At 34.6% G+C, this 19479-nt stretch overlaps 1 protein-coding gene across 5 annotated transcripts in view; it reads right to left on the bottom strand.

The window, feature by feature from the left end:
• Positions 1 to 19479, bottom strand: part of PCNX1 (pecanex 1) — a 172468-nt gene that overhangs the window by 41098 nt on the left and 111891 nt on the right. For all 5 annotated transcript variants that reach the window (XM_082617814.1, XM_082617816.1, XM_082617815.1 and 2 more), the window contains 9 exons: positions 14414 to 14523; positions 14135 to 14240; positions 12320 to 12412; positions 9452 to 9602; positions 7437 to 7578; positions 6589 to 6766; positions 3894 to 4002; positions 2928 to 3057; positions 107 to 165 (listed from right to left, as the gene is read on the bottom strand). In XM_082617814.1, the coding sequence (XP_082473940.1) occupies positions 107 to 165; positions 2928 to 3057; positions 3894 to 4002; positions 6589 to 6766; positions 7437 to 7578; positions 9452 to 9602; positions 12320 to 12412; positions 14135 to 14240; positions 14414 to 14523 (1078 nt within the window). The remainder of the gene's footprint in view (positions 1 to 106; positions 166 to 2927; positions 3058 to 3893; positions 4003 to 6588; positions 6767 to 7436; positions 7579 to 9451; positions 9603 to 12319; positions 12413 to 14134; positions 14241 to 14413; positions 14524 to 19479) is intronic.

The following is a 19479-nucleotide window of genomic DNA, read 5'->3' as shown; positions in this document are numbered from 1 at the left end:
GAAATGCCCTTTGGATTCCATAGAGGATTCCCAATAAGTCGCGAGTGAAATACGTATATAACGAATTCCTTAGACTTGCTTCTTTACTCACAAATAGGGCTATTACCTGGATTTCTATCAAGCTGGGAAGCCAATCTGGTATTTGAATGATCCACTCGTTTTGTGCTAAAAAAGGCAAAATGAAACATCTTTAGTAAGCTCTTTTATATTAAAAAAAAGTCTAACAATTAAAAGGGAGAAAACTATACAATAAAGATGAAATAAATATTATCGCTTTATAAAAATGAGAAAAATCCATGAGTAACATATTAATAAAGCTCTTTGATAGAATAATTTTAGGGGTAAGGATTTATTTTTTACTCTTCCACCTCCATTATACATAAAGTTTTTTCTTAACTGATGTTTCACTGAACAGTGTATAGAAACACACTGACTTTAATGTAAAAAAATTTTTGATCAGGATGAAAAAATGCATACTGTATACAGTTCCTAAAAATACACAGTGCATGAAACATTCCTCATAAGGGGAAGGTTATTAATGTCCAGAGGTACAGTGTTCTTTAGAACAGTGGTTCCCAAAATGTGGTCCACAGAACCTAGAGCAGGAAACTCCAGATCTTTCAGGGAGTTTTCCAAATCAAAACTATTTTCATAATAGTACTGAACTGTTATTCACTTTTTTTCACTGTGTTGACAACTGCATTGATGGTGCAAAAGCAACGGTGGGTAAGACTGCTGGTGCTTTAACATCAATCAAGGCAGTGGCACCAAACTGTACTATTTTTCACTGCTACCCATGCACAAGAAAAAACAATAAATAAAAGTTCAAGTTTCCCTTAAAAATGTTCTTAACGAAGCAATAAAAATAATAATTTTGTTAAACTGCAGCCCCTCAGTACAGGTCTTTTTAATATCGTGTGTGGCGAAATACACATAAAGCACTTCTGCTGCATTCTGAAGTAGGACGATCATCTGGAGGGAAAGCACTTGTGCAACTGCTTGAATTGTAAGTAGCAGTAGCTGCTTTTTTTCCACGGAACACCATTTTCACTTGAATAAACTATGACTATTCAGACTTGAGTATTTGACAGACATTTCTCAAGTGAAGAAAGTAAGTCTGACATTTCAAGAAAAATAACTGATAAAGATACCTGTTGCCGATAATAAAAATTCAAGTTTTCAAGCAAAAATTAGAATTTCAGAAAACTTGTATCTACCACCATGTGCTTGATAGCTTCCCAATACTTCAACACTTTTTTGAGATTGGTGGTGATATGAATACATATATTTTTTAATATTGTACCGTGAAATGGGTCAAAATTTGGAAGATCTACATTACTCACTGAGCCAGTATTTTCCAAATGATAAAGATGTATCAATATAAGTATATGCATGGGTAAAAGACCCATTCAAACTATAAGACATATCAGTGAATTTTGATGTAATACAGTTCCAAAAATTCACTGATATGGCTTTAGATTCCACATTGCCACTAATCTTTAAGAAACTACCATTTGTCGAAGGATCCAAGAATATCCACAATTGTCTAAAAAGGCTATTAAAATACTTCTTTCTTTTCAAACTGTATGTCTGTGTGAGGCCAGATTTACTTTATGTACTTCAACCAGAACAACACAATGCTACAAGAGACTGAATGCAGAAGCAGGTAAGAGAATTCAGCTGTCTTTTATTAAGTCAGACATGAAAGAAATTTACAAAACTATAAAAACAATGACATTCTTCTGATTTTTTTGGTGGAATGGTAAATACAGTTATTCTTCATTAGAAAAATGTTATTTATATTAACATGTAATGTGTTTATTGTTGTTATTTTTATATTAATTCATTTAAAATTCTGAGTTTTGACTTATAATACAATAAATATTGTACAATATTTATTATAGTAAATAACTATGTAGTAGATAAAAACCCCTATCAACAAAAACTCTTTGGAGACGTCAGTAATTTTTAAGATTGTATGTAAAGGGGTTCTGAGATCAGAAAGTTTAAGAACTGCTGACAAAGATGTTATTCTGGACTAAATTTAAGTTGGTCCAGAAGAAAAAAAGGGTATAAATAACACTGAAATTCACCAAAAAGAGAAATACTATGTGTGATTTTAGGTAAAAGACCAGAGCAAAAGTTTCACATCCATAAGCCAGTTCACCGTTAAAAAGATTACCATTTTCACCTATTATATGTACCTATGTGTGAAAGTGTAGAGAGAAAGGCAGTCGCGGAGCTGGCCAGTAGAATTATAAATTAGTATAAGCTCTTTCTGAATCAACATGTTAATACATTTATAAGCCTTTAAAATGTTTAAGCTCCATGATTCAGTAATTCCCCTTTAGATATTTTCTTAAATTAAAAAAAAAGAAGACAAAAATTTGGAGATTACATACAAGCACAGTTACTAGGCATCATATTAAACAGCTAACCTAAGGAATTAAGCTTAAATGAAGAAAATACTTTATATACAAAGATGGTTATTTAAAAACCTATCCTCATGAAAAACTACAAATAACCTATAAAAAGTTTAGCTCTAAAAATAGCTACTTCTTAGAAAACTGAGATAACTAATTATGACTGTTATAATGATGTAACATTGTATAGCATAAAGTTTCAAAGTATTATTAATGTGGAACAATTCTAAGAAATAACATTAAAAGAAAAAAGACAGAAAAATGAACATATTTAACTAAGACTATGTTTTAAAAATCTTATAAATAGAAAAAAAGGTAGAGAAAATAGAGTATCCTCTGACTCTTCCAATTTTATATAATTTTGAAACTTTAAGAATATTTATAAAATTTTAAATATTTCAACAGAAAAAATTGTTAACCATGAATAATTTATAACAATGCTGTCAAGAGTTTTTCCTAGTAAAAAAGATAAAAAATGGCTTTCAAGTGTTGTTCTTTACTCACTTATAGTCTCTCTCCCAGAATTTCACAGGTCGAACATATGAAGTGATGAATATTGCACTTCCCAGAAAGGGGTTCAGTGGAGTAGAAAAGAAGGCTGATACGGCAGCCTGAACAAACAACATGGCTGAATCTATGGGAAAACTGGTTAAGGACCTTAACGTTCATCTGATTGTGCACGCGCGTTCACGCACCTGCGCGCGCGGGGCACGCGCGCGCGCACACACACACACACACACACACCCCTCACAAACACATTGCAATTACAGCAATTAGAAAAATGAGGTTCATCAGAGGAATACAGAAGAAGGTGTCACTGGACAGTATAAGGAGTAGAAGCAGAAAGACACAGCCAGCAAAGTACAGCCTGGCATGATGCTCTGAAGGGAGCCAAATAAATATTTGCTAACATGTGTCTGGTAAAATTCCATGTATCACTCTTGGGTAGAGATGGTTTTAATTTTCCAGAAGATAAAAACTAAAATTTAAAGATACAAAAGTCTGCATATCAACATCTACAAGGTCACTAACCTTTATGTTTACTTGGAAAGTACCTTTAAGAAAGGATGAGAATAGAAAATTTTGAATGTAAGTTTAATTACAATCATATCAATATGGAAAATGTTTTGAACACTCATTCATTTATAAATATTTCTAAACACATTTTGTATATATTGAAAATTCCTGGACTTTAATACTCACATATATAAACATGAAATTTTTAATCAGCATTACTTAATTATAAAACCTTAATACTTTTCTCATGTTCAGATGATCTGTGGGCCACAGAAGTTAATACAAATTAAACAATCAAAATTGGTATAGGTGTGGGCTCAAAAGACTGTGAATTTTTGATAATTTATCATATAGTAACCTATATTCTATGCCTGTGAAAGGTTATGTCTACAAACCAACATTCTCATCAAGGATATGACTGCCCTTTCTTATAAACTTTTATTAGAAGGATACGGGGCACTGCAAAGGGCTGGGCGAAAGCATGGAAAGCAGAACCCCATGTAATTTGCCATGGAGCAATGTAAGTGTATACAAACTGCAATTTATAAAGGAGTTCCCAAAGCTGTAGGAGGAAAACAAAAACAATCAGTAAAAAGCTTACCATCAGATTTTTAAATTAGAAAATGAAAAACTTCTAAAATGATTTTCTTCCTAATAGGGAAATAGCATGGAAATTATTTGCCATTTGCATCAAAGGAAAAGAAATATCACTGCCAAAATACTGAATGTGTTTTTAAGTAAAGACAGTTAACTGACTTACGGATTTGTGTTTTACCAGTTTAAAAAATTCTATGCTCTCTATTGGTTCTATTACTACTAACAAGCAAAACCAAAAAAAAAAAAAAAAGAAATATAGATGTCTGTAAAGCTTAAGCAATAAATATATATATTTTACTCTGACATTTCCCTTTCCCTCAAATTTTAGTGCTTTGGAAAATGAGTAAGTTTTAAATGCAATGTCAAAAGGAATTTGAAAGCAGCCAGGCAGGGGATAAAGTTGTAATTCAGTTGTCACTGTCTGTTTCCTAAGAATTTACTAGTGTGTATTAGGCATCTGTTCATAATCAGAATTGTTATTGCCAATGGAAACAGAATATACATTTTAATCTTACTTCAATTAGGACCTGCTTTGTCGTTGAACATTTCTTCAACACTGAAACAGATCTATTGTGCCCAAGATTGCCTCTGCATGCTAGGCAATGCAAGGCCCCATTCTCAGAACAGATCACAGAATCTTAAAAGCAAGAGGTTCTGACTAATTCAGTGCCATGATTCAGGCACCAAACACCTCACATTTAAATTATTTAGCCGATTTACAAATGAACTTGTTTAACTTCCAATTTAAGAAAGAAATCACAACTTCAACCCATCAGAAACTGCAGATGAATCCCTGCATTCTTTGCCATGACTCAAAATTATGCTGGCAACCCTCGGTACTAATGGGATCAGGATGACAGGAAGTAAAAGCATCATGTATACTATCAGATGCCATTGCAACTGCTTAAAAACAGTGACACAGAACACTCTTCTGTTTCTAAATGGGAAACAGACTGTACTCAAATTTTGACTGTAATATTAGAGAAAAATGATATGTAATTACATGTTTAAGTGGTTAGTGGGTGAAAATATCTTTGTATACATTCAGAGCGATTTTTTCTTGAAATATTATTAAGTTGGTGGTATACCTTACAATGATATCTTAAAATAAATATATCTAAAGAGATTCCTTGAATATTACTTGCTTATCATCACTGTTAAGTTCTATGAAGTAACCATATAAAATGCAAACTCCTTGCGGGCAGAGCTTTCTCTGTTTTGCTAACTAATGTAGCCTAAGCATCTAGAATAGTTCTGGAACATGGTACACTCTCAAAAACAATTTGCTTAACAAATGAAAGTATTAAGAAAATCCAAACTAATGCGAGTTAAATGTAGTGACTATTTCAAGGACTGTTTAGTTTATATTTTACTGCAACTTTCACTTTTTTCCAACCGGTTTAAGATTCAATACAATTTCCAATCTAAATATTAAATTTGTGAGAAATCACATGCTTTTTTTATACAGACAATTCTCTTATTAACTTTCTGGCTTCCTCCTTTGATTAACCATGCTCACTAGAAGAGGAAATAAATGATAAAAATGCACACAAATTAGTGAGTGAACAAATATAATACTGTGATATTTTAGAAGCTACTTAGCATAACATTTAGTACAATATTTAGAAACTATTTCTAAAAGCTTGTTCAGATTAACGGTTTTCATTTTTACTGTCCCCATCCTAGGCCAGACCTCTATCACACCTAAATTACTGTCAAAATCTCTTAAGCTGTTCTCCATACCTTTAGGTTCTCTCTTCCCCAATTCATCCCAAATGTGGCTGACCAGGCTAACTTTCCTAAAATTGGGATTTCATTGTGTTTTGTAGCTGCTCATATGCTTCAGCTCTCTGTCACCTATCAAATGGGATAATATATGTCAAAGTCCTTTGTATGTGGTCAGTGTTAACATGAAATCTAAACTATTTAATTTGAAATAATCTGACTACACAATCTATTTCACTTAGAAAGGCAGTGTGGCTCAGCAAGAAGATTCTTGGAGGCAGAAGATGCAGGCTTTACTATCTCGTTTGTAAAAAGACTACAGGCAACTATCGCATGGGTGATAACAAATTTTAGGAGCATTCTGTAAACTTCAGTATATTCTGCAAATAAACTAGCGTCTCACTGCTCCGCATGGCCTCACTGCCCTCAGTCTCCACCATCTTCATTCAGTATCAGGTTATTTCCTCCCTCCATCTATGAAGCAGCCTACAGTTCAGTTCAATTATTACCATGTTTGTTTCTAAAATTATTCAAAACCACACCCCCTTTTGGAAGAACCCATATATTTATATACTTTAGAGTTCCTCTAATTTTTCCGTATGATTGAATCTTACCTTCCTAGCCACAGCAAGAAATATATCTTCTATGGATGACAGTGACTGGCATTGTTTAAGGATTCTAATCCTAAATAACTGGTTGACTGAAGAAAGATACTACTTAAAAGATAAAGAAGCGAACGAAATGCAAGCGTAATCCTCACTAAATGGCATATTACTTAGGGAGACACTTTTTACAGATAAGGATGTTTCCTTCAGTGATGAATTACCTTGCTGAAGAGTATGGACATGAAGAAGAGATCCAATAGCATGGTCTCTGAAAAAGCTTCATAGTCAAGTTTGAAAAAGAGCACAGTGAAGACGACTGTGACATACTGGTATGCAGGGCTGCTGAAAGAGGACCGTAGCAGCTTCAGACCAGCGATGGTGATCAGTAAAGCACCGAATCTACAATAGAAAGAAAGCACATTCATCAGCTGATGACTGAAAACGTTCATCTATGAACTTCAGAAAGATCACCGTTTCATTGACTAAACTTAGAATATATATATCAAATTTAAACTTCTAAATATTCCTTTTTAAGCATATATATCATAATTCTCATCCTTTATATAAATAATCATGTTTAAAAAATAAATAACACTATTGCAATTCTGACATTTGGTTCTCCAGTTTCTCAGTACTTCTATTGCTTAAACTTTAACAGCATTTAGCACATAAAAAACATATTAATGCTTACCCAACAACATGTACCTAGTGTAGTGGGTAGGCCTACAGGATGACTGTATAGGCAAGTGAACACCTAAATGGTCTGATTCACACAGTACACAAAAATAATCATCTCCAAAACTTACCATCTAATATTAAAATTAACCTTATTTAATAAATGTCATCTCATAAAATGTTAGTTCACAATGAGATGTCTGGAGTAGTAATATGCCAAGAGCAGAAACAGATGTTCAGAAAAGGGAAGTCAAAGACAAAATTTCACTTGAATTTTTCACCCAGTACTTTGCACCAAAGAGACACTCAATGATTGTTACTAGATCAGTAACTTAAGACATTGCTATGACAGACCCCAACAGTCAAACTTAGATAAGAGGAGTACTGTACTTACTCTGTATCCAGTTTTTTTGGACTAGCAATTGTCTCTGCACTGCTACTAAGTTCATTGAGAACAATCAATGGATAGATGATATTCTTCTCCACAAAAAGAAGCCACACATGAAGTTTCTCAAACCACATCACAGTAGCTGCGTCTAACAAGGCAATATTAAGTCAAGAAAACCATGTCATCTAATGCATAAAATAGTCTGGTAATGTGATAAGAAAGGAAAATCTTACCACTCAAATTCAGCTGTACTATAAATAATGTAAATAATCCAGTATGTCAATCAATAGTCAATTTTATGAATTCTGAGACACATCCAACTTTCCAACTTAGATGTTAAATTTAGATGAACTGAATTTCATTTTAAACTTTTATTCTTGAAACCTCAGGTTTTAACCACAACTTTTTCTTATTTATGCCTATAACTTTTGGAGAAAAGACTAGTGAAGATTATTAGACTGCCCCTTTCCCCCAAAAGAAATAAATGATCTATTAAATTATCTGTTTTTAAAATCCTTACATACACATACATCTTATAAGACATACATCTCAGAACAGATATGAAAGTATATGTTTTGGATTCACACACTTCATAAGTGTCATTTTCATTGCCAGTAATATTTCCCCAATACTTTAATATTTAATGTCATTAGGGAAAGTGTCTAGGATAAGCTGAAAGATTTAAAATAAGGTCCTCCAGCTATGTGAAAATAATGTCAACCACCTCTAGGAAGTTCTCTAATGAATCAGATTTTTCTTTATAGCTACTACAGTCAACTTTGCTAATGCCTAATACTCTCAATAAGTGAAAAATGTTATGTTGATTCAAAATCTATAAAAATTTAGACTAAATGTTTTGTTAACATAAAAAACAAACAACATGATCAATGATTTAATGAAAACTGTTCTTCAAAACAAACCAGATACACCTGCTAACATTTATATATGAAAGCAATTAATCATTAACTATCAAAAATACATCATTCTGAGTTATTTTCCTTATGGTAAGAATAGGCCAGTACAGATTTTTATAGTTTTATGTCATTTTACTACAATCTACACATTAATATTTAATTATCTCTCCAGGATCAAAATAGTGATCAAGATTACAGTACCATGGTGACTTAAGCAATTCTGCTAAAAGGCCCAGGAAATATGCTTTGATACTGCAAAGTCAAGTTTGGTATAGAAATCTTTCAAAAGCTTCAGAGTTCTCTAAAGAAGTTAATTTATCTCCAAACAGTTGAGAAATTTACTCTCTATAGTAACTCATTAACTAAAGAGAAAGTCTGAGGAAAAAACATTGGCTTGTTTAATCACTGGTATATAATAATGATGACACAGGTATTAACTTTTATTATATCCCTAAAATGAGGAAATATATTATAGGTCATGGAACCAATGAACCAGACTGATTACTTATAACAGAAAAGTCAGGGTTTAAAGTGACAAGTAAAAAGCTTGCCTAATGGACTGGCCTTCTACCTCTTTTTAGGCATTTTATACTTTATCCCAAATCTGAATGAACAATAGCAATTACAAATGTTTTTCACCTCTTTTCTCTTGATCAACTCTTTATAACCCTCTCTGGTAGGACATAGTGTCACTGGTGGAAACAGGAACGAAGACCTTTCTATTCCCTTTATGCTTTGAGTTAAAAATATATCAAATAGAAGTCTTAAAGAGGATCGAGTTGCCTGCATATGGCAAGGAAGATTGAGGGTAAAGGTAGGGACTGGAAAGAGAAGTCATAGACATACACTGAAGGATTAATCAATGAGAGGTCTGTGAAGAACTCAGAGGAGGAAAGAGCAAGGCTTATTCTGTGGTAAGTTGGCATTTTAGCACTGACATTTATACTTCAACTGAAATGAAAGCAAAAGGTATCATTCATTAGTGTCAAACCTAAGAAACACAAGCCAGAGTGTTACTTGACAATACTTACTTAACAGTCACCTGTCAACAAAGTAAAAGAAAAAAATCCATAGTATTGAAAGGAAAAGTGTTAATGAAATACTTACTTCGAACTTCATACTGATTATACTCCACCGTCTTGAGCAGAGGGTGAGAGAAGCAGTGCCACGGTAGCTGCTTCCTAACTTGAGGCAGCACGTAATGGGTTACAAAACCCACGAAGCCGACAAGCGCGTACAACACATACTTGAGCGCAGGCTAAAAGAAGGATAAAGTTGAGGACATTAAAAGTGATTTTGAGACCCAAGGAGAACTTCTAATTTGTCAGTTCAGTTTTAGTCAACTACAGAATCTAAGAACTAAACATCTGTCTGCAGTTAACATTTCTATATTATGTAATTTTCTGATTAAATCAGCCATAAAAGTTAGTGATTCTTCATGGATTACAGATATTTTAAAATGTGTTAACTACTTTCCTTGGTGTCTCACACTGTCATTGTAATTAGAGTGTGGCCTGAGGTATATTGCTTGCTTCCCTAAGAATGTTCTATGTGACTTGCAGAACAATGTATTCAATTGTTTTAGCTAGTAGAGATAAAGGACATGAGCTAAATAAAAGTTAAGTTTGAGTGAAGAGCAAAATAGAATGAGAAAAAAGTTCTTTTTTTTGTGGCTTCACAAGGTTTGGAAGAGAGTTCTTATGTATGACTAAATTCACAAAAACCAAGTACCATCACTTCAAGTGTTCAAATTAAAAGTCATACGTTTAGAAACTAAAGAGGTTTCCATCGGACCCCTGAAGACCCACTGGACCTCACTCAGCTTGTGAGGTACTCAGGAGTTAATGGTTCAAATTGGAAGAGAAGAAAACAGGCAAAAATGTTAAAATTAAATAATATAACCTTTGCTTCTGGCCAAATGGAATAATAGAGATTTACTCTATTCCACATGAACCAAAATAGAATAAAATATATGAACCAATGGTTTGCAATATACTAGACATAAGGAAATAATCAGTAAACACTGAGAGAAAGAAAACAGATGAGGTAAGTGTCAGGACTGCCCCAGTTTACTGCCCTTAGATACTTTCCAAGTTGCAGTGAAGGGAGGGGAATCCACATGAAGCCTCCTGAGAAGATAGAACTAAAAGCCTGGAGACAGCAAAGCAGCTAGAGCTCACCAGAGCAGACAGTGTTCCGAAGAGAAAACTGCATGGAGAGAGAACTTAGAAGATCTGCAGAATCTCCCTCGAGTATTCAGGGGAATCAGCACATGTGTGTGGGAGGGAACTACATATGCAAAGGGAAGGAACCTCGCCAAGGGATCAGAGAGAAGAGTATCCAGCACTCACACAGGGCTAGGAATAGTGCCTGTTCTCACAAGCCAGGTTGGAAAAACTCAACATTCACAGGGCATTGGTCAGAGTATTCCAAAGCATGTTGCCTCAGTAGGGGGAATATTAGCCCTAAACTAAACAGCCGTCTCAATTAAGCAACCTTAAAAGTTAGGTCTGAGGGGATCACACTGTTAACAAGTAACTTAACAGTGCCAAAAAACAAAGTTCAAGAATATTTCTAGTAATACAAAAATATCCAATACACAAAAGGCAAACCTTATAATGCTTGACATCCAATCAGAAATTACCATGCATGCAAAGAATCAGGAAACTATGACCCATGGGGGAAAAAATCAATTAATCAAAACCAACCCATAAGTGACACAGAAATTAGAATTATGAGACAAGAACATTAAGAGAGTTAGAAGTGAATTCCATTTGTTCAAAAAAGTGAATAGAGGCATGAGAGATATTAAAAAAGACCTAAATCCAACTTCTAAAGATGAAACCTGTTAGTTCTGAGACAAAAAATACACTGGATGGGATTAACTGCAGATTACATATTACAGAAGAAAAGATTAGTGAACTTAACAACAAAGCAATAGCAATAGAAAGTATTCTAAATTAAACATGCGGGGGGGGGGTGGAAGAATTTAAAATGAACAAAGCATCAGTGAACTGTGGGACAAATTCAAGAGGCCAAATATACATGTAACTGGAGTCCATGAGTGGGGGTGGGTGGAGGGACAGCAAAAAGGAAAAGGGAAAAAATATTTACAGTAATAATGACCAAAATTTTCTAAATTTGATGAAAACTAGACCACAGATGCAATGTACCCCAAAACATGAAGAAAACTATGTGGAGGTGCATCATAATCAAATTGATACCATGCAGAAATACAGATCTGCACAAGAGAATGAAGAGCCCTGAGAAGGGTAACCGCATGGCCTGCAGGTGCGCAGCACTGTACTGTAGGACCAAGCGTCGCCCACACCCGGGTCTGATTTAGAGGACGACCTTCTGGACTTGCAGTTGTAGTGGAATGAGACTTTGCGGGGGTTAGAAGGGTGTGAATCATGGAGGCCAGAGGGCATACGGTGTTAGTCCAGCACGGTTCCTGGTGTTTATGCCTGCTTGTATTCCCCTCCCACATTGCAGCAGGGTTGCCCGGTATGACCAATGGATACGGAAGAAGTGGTGGTATGTATGCCACATCCAGCATCAGTTATAACAGACTGGGCCTTCGGTCTTGGGCTTTCATTCTCTAAGATCACTGGCTCTGGGGGAAACAGGCTGCCATTCTGTGAGGATATTCAGGCAGCCCATGGTGAGGACCACATGGCGAAGAGCTAAGCTCTCTGGCCAACAGTCAGCAAGGAAGTGAGGCCTGCTAACAGCCTCAGTTGATTGCAGCCACATATGACTGCAGCATCATAACACATGCTGAGCTGGGATCATCTGGCTAAGCCACTCCCAGAGTCACGACCCATGAGAAACCATGAGAAAATAAGTATTTGTTGTTAAAACCAAACAAAAAGTCATATATTTCCGCATTATGGACCAACACTACAATCAAATCAGAAGTGAATCCAAACAAAGTGATTTTCCCCGAGTGAAAAGAACAAAATGATTCTTTACCTGCAATACTGTGAACACTGTGCTTACATGAATAGCAAAATACAGCACACCAATTACAATGCACACTACTAGGTCAGACTGTAAACGCTCGCTCTGTGGAACAAAACAGAAATATCAAACATGACACAAAAATTTAAACAAAATCTTTCCTCCCAAGTGGCCAAGCTTAAGAAATAAATTTTCATTGATCCTATTCTGTAGCACTTCTAAGTATTTCTTACACATAATAATTAACTACAGTTAAGTCTTATTTTCTTCCTCAGTTTCCTCATATTTTGGTTTGATACTGCAATACCAAGGAAATTACACTAAGCTTAACTAGTTCCACACACAGTAAACATATCATAACGAAGTCTTTTAGAATGAAGATTTTCCCCCCATTGGTCTGTAAGCTTTAAATACGGGGAAAAGAAATGAGATATTTAAGTTCTTTTATAGGGTATATCCTTTTGGATAACAAAGTTATATTTTCATTGGCCTTCTGAAATGTTGAAACTGCATGCATATGTCCTGTTTTACTTTTTGAATCTTGATTTTTGAAAAATATATATATATTTATTTATTTTTGGCTGCGTTGGCTCTTCACTGCTGCGCGCGGGCTTTCTCTAGTTGGGGGGAGCGGGGACTACTCTTTGTTGCGAGTGCGTGGGCTTCTCATTGTGGTGGCTTCTCTTGTTGCAGAGCATGGGCTCTAGGCACGCGGGCTTCAGTAGTTGCGGCTTGCGGGCTCTAGAGCGCAGGCTCAGTAGTTGTGGTGCATGGGCTCAGTTGCTCCGTGGCATGTGGGATCTTCCCGGACCAGGGCTCAAACCCATGTCCCCTGCATTGGCAGGTGGATGCTTAACCACTGCACCACCAGAGAAGACCCTACTTACTGAATTTTGGTTCTTTTAGTGGTTGCAGTGAAAACCAGAAACCTCTTGATATCTTTGGTCATCAACTGACCCACAGATTTATGCTTTTAAGCTAATACATTCAGAAATATCCTATTATACTTAACATGAAATGTCCTTTGCTAACATGAAAACCAAAGTCAGAAAAAATTGTTTAAATTATATCTTGAGGCAGTTTTGTATTTTTCTAAAGTTTTCTAAAGAATATGTGAACAGCTCGAGTTCAGTGAAGGTAAATATTAGTCTAATTCAAGACCTATATAAATTGTTTTTCATAAATGGAAATATGTAAAATAACTTAGGAAAAAAATGTTTTATGTTTTGTTCCATATGGCAGATATGAATCTGTAGAATTCATTTTTTAAATAATAACTGAAAGAATGCAGGTAACATTAAAATTTTTAAAATTACTACATCTGCTTGAGTATATGAAATTAGTACAGGTTATTGTTCACTCCCTCAACCTGGAAAATAAACATACACACACACACACACACACACACACACATATACTTACCCTTGAAAAATAAAACACACTAAAAGACCAGCAGATGACTTATAAGCACGTAGTTTTTATCAACAAAAATAACAACAAAATAAATCTAATTTATGTTAATATTCACCTTTCAAATCCTAGTTTAAATTCAATAGTATTAAGAATTCTATAAACAATGAAATCACTTAATCTCACCTTATCTAAAAATAAATATTTAGCATACTGTTCTATACTGAAACAAACTTTGAGGAATGAGCATTTCTTACATGTTAAAATTTGAAATAAAAACCACCAACCACATACAACTATATACATATTTTTCCCCAGTTACTAAAATTGTGTTACCTCAAAAAGTGTTCATTATATAACATGATGAACTATACAAAATTTAAGACTTTTAGGTGATTTTAAAAAGCTAAAACTTACAACAGAATTTCTAAGTTTTTCAGGCAGTGGATCTTTTACTTCAGACAACGGGTCTTCTGGATTTTTCTCTTCTGTTTTTGGAAAAATCCTGGATTGCACCAAAGAGCTTTACATTAAAAAAAGAGAGAAAACAATTTAAAAATATATTTTGAAATCAAATATAGATAAGTCAATAGCACTTTGACAAGGCATTGGAAAAACAGATTTCGGAAGTTAAATTTGAAAGAAATGCCAACTTATTTAGATTTCTTTAATTCAGTAACAAGTAATCTCACTTACAAAAGTACAGACGGATCACTGCTTTGTCGGCTGAGATGATAGGATACTGCCACTAATAAACCACAAAAAATGGAGAAAAGCACTGGAATATGCTGCCCATCCCAAGAATCCTGTTGGGGAAAAAAAAAGTTTGACAGAACAATATGCTTCTAATTCACAATGTATCACATAATCCTTTTATGTCAGTATTTTGGAGAAAGATAATTTAATTAAACAAAACCTTTTCACGTGTTATTAATTGCATTTTATTCCACATAAACTTAGATTTATTACTTTCCGATGAACTAGAATCTAACTGCTAGATCATCGTCAGATTTCTTTTGGTACTAAAGCTCTATTATACACTAGGAATAATACATTTGTTTCTGATACATGCTGCTGTCAACTTCTAAGTGGTATTAAGTTTACAATAAACTACGTTCTCTTTTTTGAAAAACAAAATAACTTGGTGTAGCAAACTTCTGTTATATATAATAATGGAGTAGGAAAAGGCAAAACATAATGCAACACTTCAGGCAAAACAAACTGTTGACATTTGGTATGCTACTCTCTGGATGCCTCTGCTCATATAAAACGCCATTATGTCCTCCAGAGCACTGAATAGGCATCAGTGTTTCTTGAGTGAATAAACTGTATATTCCCAGAAATAAATAATACAAAGCTAGCTTCTAAGGCCAACCAAACATGTGGATGTGGATATGCCATGTCTGCTTTGCTCACTGCAGTATCTCTGGAGTCTACTAGCACGGTACCTGGTATAGGGTAGATAACACTGCTATAAGGAATAGTTAACAGTACTTAAGTATGGCCTGTGAGGTAAGCGCCTTTGTCTTTCTCTGGGGATTCAAAAGGGGAGAATGGCGGAGTGGGTAATCAAATGGTAGTTTATTATACAACCTGCTTTTTTTTCCCATTTAGTAATAGTCTTGGAAATTGCTCCACATCACAACAGAGACCTTTTTTTTTAATGGCTACATCAAAATCTTATCATCATCATTGTATTACGTGTATCATACTATGTACCGAGCCCCATTCTCAGAGCTTGTAAGTACTTCCTAAATTCTTACAATCATCCTTGGAGATATGTACTATTACTCCCCAATTTATAGATGAGGAAACTAAGGTACAGATGGTTTAAGTAATTTGTCCAGTTAAGTGGTGGAGCCAGGAACTGAACTTCCTGATATGTTTGAATTTACTGAGAAGGAAGTTAAACGATACGTGAAGAGTTTGAGAATGAAAGAGAGATAAATACATAAGAAAACAAAGTAAAGGAGAAAACGAAATGTATGTAGGAATAGCACTTGCACAGTGATAGTAAGGTAAACATACCGGGTGTATGAGGGAGACAAGGAAGGCTGCGTCTAGTAGAAATGTGGGGGGAGAGGTGAAAGAAAGTTAAGCCTACAATTCCATGACGTGCAGTCCATGGATAATGCCTAAACCTTGACAAAATACAAGAAGTGTAAGTTAGTTGCTTAGAGATACGGAAGCAAATACCAAAAGAATCAGCTCAAAGAACTGAAAGTGGTAACTCTGAGGAAGAAATAACCGGGTAGGGGATTGCTGTCCCTGGCACTAAGTCTTGCAGAAATATTTGACTCTTTAAAAGATAACTATGTGCAACTCTGGTAAAAATGAAAACTGAAAAAAAGATGTGTAGTACAACCACTTTGGAAAACAGGCAATTCAGTTTTAGTTATCTACCCAAAAACATGAAAACATATATCCATAAAAAAAGACTTGCACAAGAACATTCATAGCAGCCTTATTCATAATAGCCCTATATTAGAAACAACCCAGATGTTCATCTCTAAGATAGTAGATAAAACTGTGACATATTCATACAGTGGAAATCAGGAGGATTTAAAACTAAATGGGATGCTTCTCTGCAACAAAAAGGAACAAACTACTGATACACATAATGTAGATGAATCTCAGAAACATTATATGAACAAAACACATCAGTTACAAAAGAGTAAATATGGCATGATTCCATTTATATGAAGTTCAAGAACCGCAAACCTATAATAAAATAAAAGCGGCTGGGGCAGAGTGACTGGGAAGGAGCAAGAGGGAACTTTCTGATGGTGATGAAACTATTTTGTATCTTGCTAGGGGTGTATATTACACAGGTACATGCATTTGTCACAACTTATCAAATTGTGTACTTAAGATACATGGAATTCACTGTGTATAAATTTTGCCTCAAAACAAATATCTGGAAAAAAAAAAAAAAGATGCTTGCATTTATTTAACAAATGCTTGACACTACTTTTTATTGCTCTCAGACAAAAAAAAATCCTTAAATTGGTCTCAAAATGACTTATTTTATTTAGATTAATAATTTAGAATAATATGCAATACAATGATTAAAAGATGGATTTGTTCTACACATTGTATTGGGTCTGAACGTTTTCACTTCATTACATAATGGCCCAAATTCTGGCAATCTCTTAAAAATATGTAAGCATCTACAAAGTACATACATAAAAAACAGGAGGTACTAAAGTTGTCTTAGAGGAATAATGTTAACTTTTAATAAGCTTTGAAGTTCAAGGAAAAAGAAAACGTAAACACAAAAAAAGCAGAAATCAGAAATAACAGATGTAAAAGTCTACATTAGTGAATAGATAAAAAATTAAACCATTCCTAAAGGCATGCAATAATGTTCCCCAATGAGCCTAACTGTCCAGAAGTAACTTCTATTGTCAATTTCTTGTGTATTCTTCCATAAATGCTCTATGTATATACAAGCCATCAGGTGTGCTTTTTAAAAAAAAGGCACAAAGGAAACATCTATTTTTTGGCATATTGCCTTCCTTTATATTAAAACACACACACACACACACACACACACACACACACACACAGAGGAATATTATTCAACCTTAAAAAAGGAAATTTTGTCATCTGCAACAACATGGATGAAACTGGAGGGCATTATGCTAAGTAAAATAAGCCAGACAGAGAATGACAAATACTGCATGTTAATCACTTACATGTGGGGGGAAAAAAAGTCAAACTCATAAAAACAGAGAATAGAAAAGTGGTTGTCAGGGACTGGGAGGTGGGGGAAACAGGGAAAGGTTGGTAAAAGGGTACAAACTTTCAGTTATAAGATAAAGTTTAGGTATGACATGGGCAAATGGGTAAAGAGGGTCAAAAGGCACAAACTTCCAGTTTTGTTTAATATTTATTTATTTATTTATTTGGCTGCATCAGGTCTTAGTTGCAGCATGTGGGATCTTTTTTTAGTTGTGGCATGTGAACTCTTAGTTGTGGCATGTGAACTCTTAGTTGCGGCATGTGGGATGTAGTTCACTGACCAGGGATCAAACCCGGGTTCCCTGCATTGGGAGCACAGAGTCTTACCCACTGGACCACCAGGGAAGTCCCATACTTCCAGTTTTAAGATAAATAAGTTCTGGGGATGTAACGTACAGCACAGTGACTACAGTTAATAATAATGTATGCATATTTGAAAGTTGCTAAGAGAACAGATCTTAAAAGTTCTCACCACAAGAAAAAATATTTGTAACTATGTATGGTGACAGCTGTTAATTGGTTTTATTGTGGGGCTCGTTTTGCAATATATACAAATATTGAATCATTAGCTGAAACTAATATAATGTATATGTCAATTATACCTCAATAAAAATTAAAATAATAAACTTAGAAATAGTTTTTTAAAAGATGAATAAGTTCTGAGGAGCTAATATGTAACACAGTGACTATAGTTGATAACACTGAATTGTAGAACTGAAATTTGCTAAGAGAGTAGAATTTAAATGTGCTCACCAAAAACAAAGGTAAATATGTGAGGTGATAAATGTGTTAACTAACTTGTCAGGAGGAATCCTTTCACAATGTATACGTATATCAAATCATCACACTGTACACTTTAAATATCTTACATTTTTGTCCATTACATTTCAATACAGCTTGATAAAAAAGAAACAAATTATATGTCTTGGAAATCACTCCACATTTGCAGATAAAAAATATATTTTGGGACTTCCCTGGTGGTCCCAGTGGCTAAGACTCTGACTAGTCTAGGACTGAACTAGGAGTTCACATGCTACAATTAAAAGATCCTGCATGCCACAATGAAGATCCTACATGTGGCAATGAAGATCCCGTGTGCCACAACTAAGACCCAGTGAAGCCAAATAAACAAACAAACAAATAATTTTAAAGTCTGTTTTTACTCTTTTTCATGGCTGTATAGTATTCCAGTGCAAGGCTATACCATATTTGATTTAAACAGTCACAAACAACAAATACTAGGTCGTTTACAGTTTTTGCTGTTACAAACACTGCTATGATGAAATCTCTGCACATATGAGTCTTTGCTCATTTATATAAGTACATCTGCACATTTATTCTATTACAATGGGGAATGCCTAAAACTAAAATAGTCTAATGTAAATGCCATGGCCAAGAAAGAAGGGAAAAAAACATATCTCCGTGCCTGTCTTAGGACACAAGGTTCTAGTTGGCAGTTTTACAATTGCTGCTCTTCTGCTATATAATTACAGTTAAATAGGCCTTTAGAAAATTAGAAAACTTACTGCATTGTTAACTTCTATGACTGCAACTTCCAAATAATGACCCACTTTCCAAAACATGCTCTCCAAACATAGATCTAAAACCTTTATACCAGGATGTTTTATAGGTAGTGTAGCTGGGAGAAGCTTGGATTTGGATCTCATTACCTCCAGTTCCTTCCTAGGCTTAATGTCATCAAGTATCTCCCTCTCTGATCAATTTTCCATCTCCCCTTTTAAACGCAATCAAGGCTCAGATCTTTTTTAAAAAACAAAACCTAGAAAACAATCCTCATCATGTGCACAGGTTTCCCGACTATATTCTAGAGAGAGTAGAATACGTTTCCTTAATATCTATTCAGACCTAAACTTATATTAATCTAGCTTCCTCAGCCAAAACACCAAAAAAGCTGTTTTGTTAAAGTCACCAATATCCTATTAACTGCCAAATTCAATAAATTTTTTTTCACACTGTATTGCTTCTGAAGTTTCCTTTGTTGGATTCTGTTCCATCTA

The sequence above is a fragment of the Mesoplodon mirus genome, assembly GCF_964341445.2.
Source record: "Mesoplodon mirus genome assembly, chromosome: 4".
In the NCBI taxonomy this organism is placed as follows: domain Eukaryota; kingdom Metazoa; phylum Chordata; class Mammalia; order Artiodactyla; family Ziphiidae; genus Mesoplodon; species Mesoplodon mirus.
Note: the sequence above shows the minus strand (reverse complement) of the source record. Positions and strands in the feature narration are given on the sequence as shown.